Source organism: Euprymna scolopes, chromosome 14, assembly GCF_053919585.1.
Source record: "Euprymna scolopes isolate OS-2025 chromosome 14, ASM5391958v1, whole genome shotgun sequence".
NCBI lineage: Eukaryota > Metazoa > Mollusca > Cephalopoda > Sepiida > Sepiolidae > Euprymna > Euprymna scolopes.
This window is the reverse complement of record NC_136495.1, coordinates 119,482,886-119,495,803: the sequence shown is the minus strand read 5'-3', so window position 1 is coordinate 119,495,803 and position 12,918 is coordinate 119,482,886. Positions and strand designations below refer to the sequence as shown.

Below are 12,918 nucleotides of genomic sequence, written 5' to 3'. Positions count from 1 at the left end.
TAAATTGACAATTCTACTTTCTTTAATTGCAGATTTGGCAACTATCGGTTATTTTGAGTTTAACTTGATTCAACAATTCATCATGTGGTTTCAACATGACACAGCCACATGCCACAGCGCACAATACGATTGACTTACAGAGAGAAACATTTGATCAACAAATAATTTCATGAAATGGACATGTCAACTGGCCACCTCGTTCATGCGATTTAACCTCATTAGATTATTTTCTTTGAGAGCATGTAAAATCCCATGTCTGCACTGATAAACTAGACACAATAGACTTCTTGGAATACAAGATTTGATGCATTATTGCTGAAAAATAGTTTAATTTAATGCGTAGAGTTGTGATAATTGGACCTCTAGATTATGCCATATACGGTCAAGCTACGGGGGGCAGCCACATGCCTAAAATTGTATTTTAATTATAAATACCAAAAATTAATCGCATTATTTGGATTCATTGAACTGCTGTTCTCATTTTGAATATGATTTTCACAACGTTTCAGTCGATGTAATCTCCAGACTTCCTCAGATATATCTTGTCAAACTCTAAGGTTGGAGGTTACATCGACTGAAATGTGAAAATCACACTCAAGATGAGAACATTAGTCCGATGAATCCAAATAATATGAATAACCAATCCTTATCTCAAAAATTCAGAATCTTCAAAAATTAATCTTTGGAAGAAACCACATATTTGTATAATTAAAACAATAAGATTAAAATGATATATTTTTAATTTAAAGTTCGCAGACTCTTGAAATAAATAAATAAATAAATTTAAAAAAAATAACTAAATTCTTCAAATACATTCTATTTTCAATTAATGAATTTAATTTCTTTGCGTTTTAATACATATCCGTTATTTTAAGGACCTAACCAACTGAATAAATTTCAATGGTGTCATTAGATTGTGTGGAAAATTTAACCTTTGTTGAAACTTATTTGAAAGTGATAACTTTATTGATATATTCTTTCTTTAATTTATTTCATTAAACAAAAAAAAAATATATATATATATATATTTTTTAATGAATTTCGTTTGTTTTTTTTGTTTGTTTTCTTTTTAACCAGAGTTATTTCATGAACCGAACTGATAATTGCTCTAATGATCTCAGATGGAATTGAAGGAAATTTTTAATCATGTATTTAGATTTGTCCAAGGATTTAACCCTTATTTGATTGTTCTAACTGTTAACGTATAGATGTCTATAACAGATAAACGTTAACCGAGATATATAAGTGACCTAGCAAGGCCATGGGGGAGACAACCGAAGCCGGCCTGCAGGACACTATATATACAAATGTAGGCAAATTTGGGCATATTTTATTGGTTGGAAAATATATGTTCATTTTTACTAATTGTCATAAAATTTTAACCATAGAACAGTATTATAATCTTCAAAAAGCTTGCAAAACATAAGAGAAGTAAATATTTTTAAATATGAAAATGTTAAAACTTAAAACAAAAAAACTTGAAAAACACCCCAATGTAAGGCAAACGAACGATGTTAAATGTAAAAATGGGAAAACAAAAAGCGAAAAAGAAAACAGAACGTTAAAACTACTTTAAAAAACCTGAAATATAAAAACAAAAAAAAGTGAAAAATGGCTTAAATAACCCGGTTTCAATATTAAAAAAAAAAAAAAAAAAAAAAAAAAAATCGACTCTCACACCACGATTCGACCCCAAAACCTTTAGATAATAAGGCCGCACTCTAAGCAACTGAGCTAAGACGACGTCGACGAAATTGTGTTGGTTTTTCAAATATTTAAAGTAAATCATGTTCCGACATCGTACAGAAGCGAACTTGTCATGAGAGGAGGGTTTTTGCTGACCCCTCCCTGTAGAAAACTGATGATTTTAGGGTGAAGAAACTAATGTTTTTGGCCAATTTTTCAAGATTTGTAGGGCGAAGGTTGGAACTTTAAAATGATACTGATCTTGTGAAAATCAGTGACCTGTGTGGAAAGTTTTTGCGAGACATACAAACACACATACATACAAACACACATTTTCGCTTTTATATATATATATATAGACTAGCGGGGGATACCCAGCGTTTCCCAGGTGTTTTTGGGTGTGTGTGGTCGGAGAGGTGGGAGAGGGGTGTTAATGAAAACCTTAAGAAAAAGCGAAGTAAAAAAAAAAAAACCCAGAAAAACGAACGTTAAAAAAATCTGAATAACACGTGAAAAATGGCTTAAATAACCCTGCTTCAATATTAAAATTTAAAAAAAAAAAAAAAAAGACATCTCACACCACGATTCGAACCCAAAACGTTTAGATAATGAGGCCACGCTCTAAGCAACTGAGCTAAGACGACGTCGACGAAATTGTGTCGCTTTTTCAAATATTTAAAGTAAATCAGGTTCCGACGTCGTATGACACATGCGTAGAAGCGAACTCGTCATGAGAGGATGGTTTTTGCTGACCCCCCCCCCCCCTGTAGAAAACTACTGATTTCAGGGTGAAGGAATTAACGTTTTTGGCCAATTTTTCGATATTTGTTGGGCGAAGGTTGGAAGTTTGAAATGATACCGATCTGGCAAAAATCTGTAACCCGTGTGGAAAGTTTTTGCGAGACATACAAATACACATTTTCGATTATATATATATACTAGCAGGGCTACCCGGCGTTGCTCGGGACCGTATAAACAATGAAAAAACAAAAGCAGATATTGAACATATGTTTTATTCCTAGGGGAGAGGAATCTTTCATCTCAAGTTTTAGCGTTACAAACAAACATTTGTCTTTTATATATATAGATAATGACAGGTTTTTTGGGGGCCCCCCCTCGAAGATAACTGATCAGTTGACCAACTTCTAGTGGTCCATTTGACGTGAAATTTCGATATTTGTCATCCGGGTGATGGGGCTTCAATATGATACCAAATTTGTCAAGTTTGGTTCCGTCTTTCAAAAGTTTTAGCGTTACAAACAAACATACATACATACACACAGACGTTTGGCTTTTATATATATAGAAGATATACATGAACATATATACTAGCTGGCAGACCAGTCATACAATATGCTTAAACGTGATATTGTAAATTATGCAGATTTTGTATGTATTATTAGAATCAATCTTCTATTGAATATTATATATTACGAGGAATAAATTGTCCAGTGGACTAATTTGCAAAAAAAAAAAAAAAAAAAAAAAAAAAAAAAAACCCAAAAAACAAAACAAACTAATAATGATAATGTCATTATCAAATTCTGTCTGTGTTTGTTTACAGTATCATGTCAACTGATATTTGGGCTTGACAATGAATGCCCTAGGAAAGTCATTTCTGATTAATGTTTACTTTTAAAATATGCAAAGAAAGAAAGGATTTACAGCGATTTTAAATGGTACTTTTTCTTTTATTGTAAACTGACCTCATTAATAAGAAAAAAATTAAAATAAAATCCTGACGAACAAGAGATTATCTGATTTGTAGTCTACCACTAAGCTATATCTCCAGATTATAAAAATCTTTTTTTTTTTTAAAAAGAAGAAATGATCAACTGAAATTTTATTATCTCCCTTGCCGGTGTAAAGCAAAATATTTCCCTGTAAAAATATTCTTTTTATCTATAAGAGAGAAAAGCTATTTTTAAATTGGATTTTTTCGATTTTCAATAATTATCGGATGAAAACTATCTAAGAACACTGCCAGGCATATAAATTACCTTTGTGTGAAATTTGCAAAAGATAGGTTCCGAAACGGCTGAGCCTATGAGGAAGGAACTTACAAAGTGATTTTTATATAATAGTATAGATATACGTTTTGGTAAAATATGATTTTTCATTTATATTTCACTCTGTATACCAATCTTTTTCGTTTAAAAGCTCAATGTAGGTTAAAAGTAACAACAGAGCACATATAAAAGAATAACAGTATGGTTACATTCCAAGATCCAAATATTTATTTTTCATGCAACACATGTTAAAATTTCAGTTCATTTTTGACAGATCCGTTCCATTATGCAGAAACAAACGGTTATTATTATGTCAATACTGTCTCTCTTCGTGCATGTACTCCTCAGAAAAATGAGAAAATATTCAGAATATGAACAAAGATGGCTGTCGGAACAAACACACCATGTTGGGTCTTCTATGAACTTTCTTCTTGCAGTATTATATGCATTATGCATTTTTTTCTATCTAAGCAAGAAATTTAAAATTTTTCTGAAGAGTATATGCACGAAAATTTGCTTCTTTTAATAATGTTGAACTTTTGTTTAGCTTGATAAGCTTTACTTTGTTAAAGATTAACTCCCTGATAACATAATTATATATATCGTTGATGTACTGCGCACTAGTAATTGTTGCAATATTTTGGACTTGTAATGGGGTATATATTTAATTGCCGCCCACATCGGCAATATTTGGCACAAGGCCTGGAAAGTGGGATACCCTCAGGCTCCCCTAAAAGAGGGGCACTCCTGCAATTTTAAAAATTGCCTGAGTAACCCCGTCGGCATTCCCCGGTCGGGGCGCCTCAGGCAGCAAGCAATAAACTTGCCCCACCGGAAAGCCCGGTGGCAAGGCCTGGGAGGGTGGACCTCCTAGGTATTACCCAGGCGGTGTACCTCAGTCCAACAGGTGCTGGGCCGGTTCCCGGCCCCTCACCTGTTGGGCTGAGTGTCAAGTGACGAATCCTTGACTTGTACTACCCTGTCTCCCTGCAGCCAAAGCCGCTAGGAGACATCCCATCACAATGGACTTGTAATGGGGTATGATCCCACACAGTCAGACGATTCTATTTATAAACGATGCTGCTGGGAACTGACGAATCAAATTAATTCACGTTCTGATATCAACCAATCAGAAACCAGAATTCCTTCATAAATATTAAACCTTTTCTGGAGCAATTTCACATGTTTTTTTTCGTCTCGACACGGTAAGAATATTTTGCTCTGTGGAACTGTCTACTGCAAACAAGTCACCTCTCAGGACTTGTGTGTAACAGCGAACCATCGGAAACTGTTCTGTCTACTGCAAACCAGTCACCTCTCAAAACTTGTTTAGAACAACGAACCATCTGAAACGTTTCTGAAACTAAACATGGCTTACACTTCTAGAGTAGTACTAAACATTTATTCTGAAAGGAAAAAAAAATGTTCTTTGATAGAACAGGGTCGGATGAGAAAATTAATATTTTCCTTGGATTCCAGAAAGCAAAAATGACCATAGTTGGATTAAATTTGCACTTTTATTTAAATCAGAAATTACTTTGTCGTTCGTGTGTGTTTTTACTTTTTTGTAAATCAAAAATATCAAAACACCAGGATTTACGTTGCATATGACTGCCCATAGAATGAATGTGGTATTATGGTGATTGGAATAGTTTAAAGAATAGACAAGAGGATGACAGACCTTCCCATCTCTTCCACTGATTTTTGACCTTTGCACATCTTATCTTATAAAGAATATTGCTTCTTTAAAATATTTTATTACATGTTTTAAATTATCACTAAAACTACAACGTATAGATACCTATTACAGGTGTACTTCTACGTTTCCGCAAATTTACGATACCCCCTCCCTCCTCCTCCTGCCTGAAAAAAAACAAAAAAAAAAAACTCTATAGCAAAATATTTATTGATTTAAAAAAAATTGGACTTGGTAATTCTATCAGAAACGGAAAAAATATTGGAATCGTTCCATCACTAATATACATATATATTATTGAATAATTGCAATTTTAAAATGACAGAATTTCTTAGAATTTGGGATGTTCTTCAGATTAAAGAAAGAAAAAATAAAACAAAAAATAAAACAAAAAAAACCGTGTTTGCAACCTGATTCTGGGCAGGCAAATCTCATGCTGAAACTGAAAATAAATATCTTTTACCTAAAACTAGTGTTGGGACGATTAATCGAAATCGGATTTGAAAATCAGAATAGTCAGAACTTCTTGGAGTATCGGAAAAGTTTGATGCAAAGAAAGATTCCTTTAATTTTCTTTGATTTTTTTAATCTTCCACTGCTGGTATTAATAATAAAAGAATAAATATTTATTGATTTTGAACTACCAGTAAAACTAAAATCTATAGATCATCTTTCACAAGTGAGTTTTTACACTCAAGATATAAGCACATTTAACTTGTGCTTTTATGGTAATCGAGAAAAAAAAAATAACAATTTTGTGGTTAAGTATTTAGAAATTAATAAAAAAGAAAAAAAAGTTGGAATCGGTAATTGTATTGGAATCGAGAAAATGTTTGTTACGATGAATAAAAAGTACATATATGTATATATAAAAACAAGATTACCTAACAACTAAATCTACCTTTTGTGGTAGAGGGTGGGTGTTTCTAGGACAGGTTTCGTCAAGTTTATTTATTTATTTTTTTTTTTTTTAGAAATTGCACAGAACTCGGTGTGGATGAGAAGTTTTAACTTTCATTTTTTGTCACATACACACACACTAACCTGGCCAGTACCATATGGATGACCATTTGGGAAGGCTAAGAACTGTATGTACCTTTTGGGAAGGCTAAGAACTGTATGTACCTTCTGGGAAGGTTGGACGTGGGGCCAGCATCCTCCCCCCGAAAACACTCTACAAAAGCATATACACAGTTGTGGATGGCCTATGTTCCTCAAGGTATGGATTGATGGACGCACACTAACTCAACTACGGCCATTAATTATATATATACATATATATATATATATATATATATATATAAAATGATGATTGCTACTTCTTGACAGAAGTTTATCATCTCTTCAATTAAGTGTTATTGCGTCCGTGTGCACGCAGGTGACTTTTAATCTAGCTTTAGTCCTACATGAAAGTTCACAAGTGTGACATACAAGCTTTCTTTACACATATATACCATGATATTGGCCATTAAACTGTCAATTAAACTAAATTGTTCTAAAACTCATTTTGTTACAGTAATGTTATATTTAAAAAAAAAAAAAAAATAAATAAAAAATAGAAGTAGGTTCAAAGCTTTTACTACATGAAGCATTTCCAAGAATTGTAAAGCCCATTAAAATTACTTTATATTCGACAGTTTAAAGGCTTTCAAATTCTTTTTTCAATCTCCAAGAGTCCTACAGTATGAAATTCGTTATTTTATTTTATTTATTTATTTTTTTTTCAACTATTAAAAAGATAATAAAACGGTTAGCTTGTTTAAGAAATTGAAATGCGCTCTGGTAAATTTAATTTTGTTATTAACTTTTTTTTTTTGTGTTTCCTATAATACTTTGCGCTAATACAATTTTTATTTCAGTATGCTTATATTTATAAAAATCCTAAATCAAAATAAAACCTTAAAAATTAAATTACTCCCTGAATTAAGGTTTATGCTGTTTGTTTTTTTTTTAGCAAACAATCTCTTATCTAAGGTTTAGCAGAACACAATTTGCTTAAATTGAAACTAATCTAATAAATTGTCGTTACTGTTTTTTGTTTTTTTTAAAGTGTTGTCTCATAGTTTTCGCAAATGAGTGAATAATATTCAGTTCGATTTTAGTCGATAACCATTGTTTATCAGACAAATACATATGTCTAAAAAAGCTTTGAGTAAAAAAAAATAAAAATAAAAAAAATGCAGTTTAAATACACGGAAAAAAAACCTAAATTTAACCTTTCGCAGATTTAGGCCTTCGGGACAAGATCAAAGTGTAGTATCTGTTCTCCAGATGCTACACTTCTATTTCTTGTTCTCTTTCGGTGGAGGAGAAATCCTTCACGACTGAGACAATTTTTATTTTTGTACCTTTTTTTCCACGTTAAAAAACGACCCTGGTGTCTAACTCTGTCCCGTGGGGAGGCATAGTAAATAGGTACATAATCTGACTTCTAAAAGGTTCATAATTACAAAAGAGAATTCAATTATATAAGGATGAAAAAAAAAGCCTTAACTAGAATTGTTAAATTCTAATAGACTTTACATGAGCCGATTTCTCCAAAGTTTTCAATTATAAAAGAATTTAACTATGATGAAAAAAAAACAAAAAAACCTTAACTAAATTGTTAAAATAGAAAATAGGGATCCTCAGCTGCCTACCATGTAGCGGTTTCGGAAATTTAAAAAACAGGACAGCTGTTAAATAAATATATGGCTCCCCAGTGGATAATACCACTTTCCCAATAAAAAAAAAATGTAGATTAATACGGTTACTATTTATACGAATATATATATAAAAATAATATACATAAGTAAATTTAACAAGATTACAAGATCTATTCTGTGACATGTTAACTAGCATATAAATGCTATGAGAATAAATATGTATAAAAGCTTAAGTACCTTTGGTACCAGAAACGCAAATAGATAAGAGGCAGGAAACCTAGCCGTACATATAATAATAATAATAATAATAAAACTAATATATATAATTATTTCCACAGCCAGATAACGTCGCAGCATAAGAGGCATGGCAGCCAACAAACCGGAAGTCCAAGACTAGGTTCGCCCTCCTTTGGGCTCATCAGTTAGACACATCCGAACTCGGGATTCGAAACCGACGTTGTCTGACTGAAAACAATCATATATATATATATATAATTCAACGTTTAGAGAGGGGGGGGGAGAGAAGATGGGGGGGGTAAGAAAAATGAAGAATATGAAACCTTGTTTTCATAAATGCATTTAAAATATAAATTAAAATCAAATTTTGTTTTTGTTCTGTAATTTAAAAAGCTTGTTTTTCTAAGAATATGGAAGCTATATATAAACAGTAGGAAAGGATACTTTTCAAAGTGTTAAACACTCTACGAATTAGTTACGTAATCTTCACAGACTAATTAATATTGTAATTTAGTCCGTCTATGTTGGGCGAGTGCTATAGTTATTAAAATGACAATAAAAAGGTAATACAAAAAAATTTGATACTTCTACAGTTTATCACCGAAAATGGAGACGCCATTTTCTTTCGGGCACCTGTCGTTAAAATCAGAGGGAGAAATCAGTATTTTAAACTATGACCGAAGTAGGAAATAAAAAAAAATTACAAATTGTTTTATTAAAACTATATTTTCTTAAAAAGACTTTTCAATAAATGTCTTTACATTTTGGTACATTTTTTAATACAATAAATGTTTTCGTTTTCAAACGACGCTCGTGCTCGCCCAGTTTAAACAATTATGTCATTTTCAAATTCCGTTTTTAATAATAATGTCTTTTTCATTTTCTGTTTTTAATAATAAAAATATATACGTTTCATAGAAAACTTTCCCGCTTTCATTAATTAAATCCAAACATTTCCAATTAAACAATTACGAATATATGTTCCTTTTCACCTTATTTACTTTTTTTCATGTTTTCCCCCCTAAGTAATTAATATCTAGTTAATTACTTTGTTATTTATTTCCTACTTCGGCCATAGTTTAAAATATTAATTTCTCCCGGATTCTAATTACAGGTGCCCCCCCCCCCAATAAAAATGGCGTCTCCATTTTCGGCGATAAACTGTAGAAGTACAAAAAATTTTAATAAAATTAATTTCCTAATAATTCTTTACTTTTCCAAGAATACAGATAAAATCGGTGGCAATTCGGAAGCTTAACTCATTGTTCTAAGAATTAACAGTTTTACAACATTAATAACAAAAAAGAAAAAAGAAAAGAAAAAAGTAAAATGCGACGTTGTCATTTTTCTTAAAAACATTTAATTGAAAGAAAAAAAAAATGAATTTTTTCAACTATTTTAGTAAAATAGAGTTACTTTCCTTACAACAATGAGTTAAGCTTTCGAATTGCATAATCGACTTATACTGAAATAACGTTAGTATTCAGAAACGCATTCTTAAAATGGGGTGGTGGTGGTTGGTGGTGCAACTATTCCATACTTTCACCTAACAATTTAATAAAAGATACCGTAAAACTTAAATTTAACTTGAAAATAAAAAAATAGCACGGTACCTTGTCTTCATAAACACAAGGAAATCGAGAGAAAAATAACAGCAAAAAAAAAAAAAAAAGCTAAAACAATGATCATGTTAACAAAAACATGTCCAACTTTACAAAGTTATTATTTGCGGAAACAATTTCACAATAACAAAGAAAGCGAAATAATTAAAAGGAATAAAAAGTGACAATAAATAGATTACCAATCCTCCCAGCTGGACATCCAGATCATCGGTGAGGATGAAAATGATGTTTGGTTTTTGTGGGACGGCATGTGTTGGGAGAAAGAAGCAAAAACATGACACAATGTACAGCAGACAGACTTGAGGACTCCATGTTTCTAGAGCCATTTTGCACTTGTAATAATGTTACATACATGTGACTCAAGAAGCGTGAAGCTACCGGTGTTTAACAAACACGTGTCCCGTCTATTTATTTCTTCCTAAACGTTTTAACTATTTTTAAAAAATAGTCCCGTGATTTTTTTGGTGTGGGGGTGGGGCCGGTCAACAGTGAGGATCACAATATATCACTTTTTATCTCTTTGAACTTGATCTCCTTGAGTTAATGTTATTTATTTAGGTACTTGTTAAGATCGATCTTTTTAAAATATGTTGTTTACCGTAATTAATTGTCATGTCGAAAATAGTAATATATCTAAAAATTACGCCATTTTATAGTGCCCCATAATTCTAATTTTTTTTTCTTGGTCAAATAACACGACAAATAAATAACAAACAAGATTTGATCAATTTTTACGACGTGCTCCAACGCATTGTAAACACTCAACCTCCCCATGTTAAGAACGGCTTTACAGGTTGGAGAGTATTTATTCTGAAAGCCGTTCTTAACATGGGAAAGTTGGGATGCTTATAATACGCTGGGGCACATCGTAAAAATTGAGCCAAGATTTTTTTCCGTACACAAAAATATTTGAAAAAAATCTAATTTTATTAAAAAAAATAATCCAATATTGCCTTAATTCAAAAATGTTAGAAATGTGTGTGGTTTGAGTTGTCCCCCTTTGAAAATTGGCTGTTTGGAGAAATGGAAAACTAGATGGCTCTGGTTGATAGTCAATTTGCATAAGTGGAGAAATGGGCAGCATATAAACGGTACTTTTTTTTTTTTTTTTTTTTTTTTTTTTAAAGCAGGTGTCAAGAGCGCAGAGAGTGAAATGACGGTTGGAAGAAGTGACAGTGAATCCTTTTTTGTGACGGTAAATTATTTTTGGACGTTGAAGAGCTCAACCATTTGGAAGGAACAGCTGTGTCTTATATATTTTTTTAAAATTACTTTTTTTTCTACTTCACTACAAGCTATTTTGGCGGGAACTATGGAAGCAAAGAGGATCAGCAGTGAAATGCTTAAGACGTTCTCTGGAGAGGGAGATGTTATAACCTGGCTGACCAAGGTTAAACTTGTTGAGAAGTTGCGGGACATCGCGGATGTAGCCAGCTTGATACCGCTGTATCTTGATGGTGATGCTCTGGCCCTATATCTGGAGATGCGGGAGGAGGATCGACTGTCTGTTGACGCCATTGAGGAAAAGTTGAAGGAAGCATTTACCGAAGGACTGTTTGTGGCATATGGCAAACTAAGCCGTATGGTGTGGACTGGAGAGCCTGTCGATGTTTACGCCAACAATATCAGGAGGTTGACGGGACTAGCAGGATTCAATGGAGGAGGCCGTTGACAGATTGTTCAGATGGCTTTTATCAATGGCTTCCCAGACCATATTTCTATAGCTCTGCAGCAACTGCCCGGTGTAAATACTATGGAGGTGGCGGAGTTGATTACACAGGCTAGGGTACTGGCCAGGAAAAAAGAGTGAGCAGGGAATCGTAGCTGTCACTCAACGAAGCAAACTGCAGCAGGAAATTGTGAAGGACGAAAAGCAGAGAGGACTGTGGCAGAGACCCAGGTTCTCTGGCAGATGCTACCGATGCCAAGGCCCCCATATGGCGAGGGAGTGCAGGGAGCCAAAGCCAGAAGTCACGTGTTACCGCTGTGGGGAAGTCGGCCACATCAGCAGATTCTGTCCCCAGGGAAACGAACAGGGGGAAGCCACTGCGCCGGTGGTTACCCCACTTATTCGATGAAGGCGCTTCAGGGTATGTCACCACAAGTAGAGGTGACCCTAAATGGACGAAGTGCAAAAGCCCTTGTCGACACGGGCTGTACTTCAACAATTGTCACCAAAGACATGGTTGACACATGCAATGGAACCAGCAGCATTACGGCAGTTGACGGCAGAAAGGTGAAGTGCAATGGCACAAGTATCGTTCGGTTGATGGTACGTGGGATGTCACTAACAATCCAGGCAATTGTTAACAAAATTGTCACGGGTGTCGATGTGGTGCTAGGGATGGACGCAATTGCTCGACTTGGGGGCGTTACGGTATATAGGAACTCCGTGAGATTTGGAGGATATCAAGGGGCTGCAGGTGTGCAATTCGAAAAAGGTGTCACAGGAACGGCCGAGTCAGACAAAAGTTGCATGATAGAGGACCAAGATTTCTCTGCACACTTTGATGGTGAGAAATGGACAGTCAAGTGGACATGGAAGGGAGAACCTCCCATACTGAACAACAGAGTGGAATGCTACGAGCATATGTTGCGAGGAGGCATAAGAGTTGAATTTAAGAAGGAGGTGGACTGATGGATCTCAGAGGAGATTTTAAGACCATGGACGGAGAAGGTGGAAGGTGTGCTGCCATTAATGGCGGTTGTTCAGCCCACAAAACAAAAAGTTCGGCCAGTACTGGACTTCAGGGAGCTGAACGTACACGTTGCGTATCACACGAGAGGCGATGTGATGGACGTGTGCGGAGAGACCATGCGAGAGTGAAGGCAGATTCAGAAGGCTGCGACGATTGTGGATTTAAAATCTGCATACCTACAGATCCACATTGCACAAGAATTCTGGAAATACCAGCTGGTTAGATACAAGGGCCGAACGTACTGCCTGACTAGGTTGGGTTTTGGCCTTAATTCTGCATCAAAAATCATGGCAGCGATCCTCAAAACGGTGCTAAACAAGGAGG

At 34.2% G+C, this 12,918-nt stretch overlaps 1 protein-coding gene across 2 annotated transcripts in view; it reads right to left on the bottom strand.

Moving 5' to 3' along the window:
- The window catches only part of LOC145293252 (N-acetylglucosamine-6-sulfatase-like), a 512,787-nt gene that overhangs the window by 115,675 nt on the left and 384,194 nt on the right, over nucleotides 1-12,918 (bottom strand). Inside the window, exon 1 of one of the 2 annotated variants that reach the window (XM_080139825.1) lies at nucleotides 10,075-10,296. The exons of the other annotated variant lie outside the window; for it this stretch is intronic. Within the exon in view, the coding sequence (XP_079995951.1) occupies nucleotides 10,075-10,221 (147 nt within the window). The 5' untranslated portion in view covers nucleotides 10,222-10,296. Of the gene's footprint in view, nucleotides 1-10,074; nucleotides 10,297-12,918 lie in introns of those variants that run through there. 2 annotated transcript variants of the gene reach the window in all.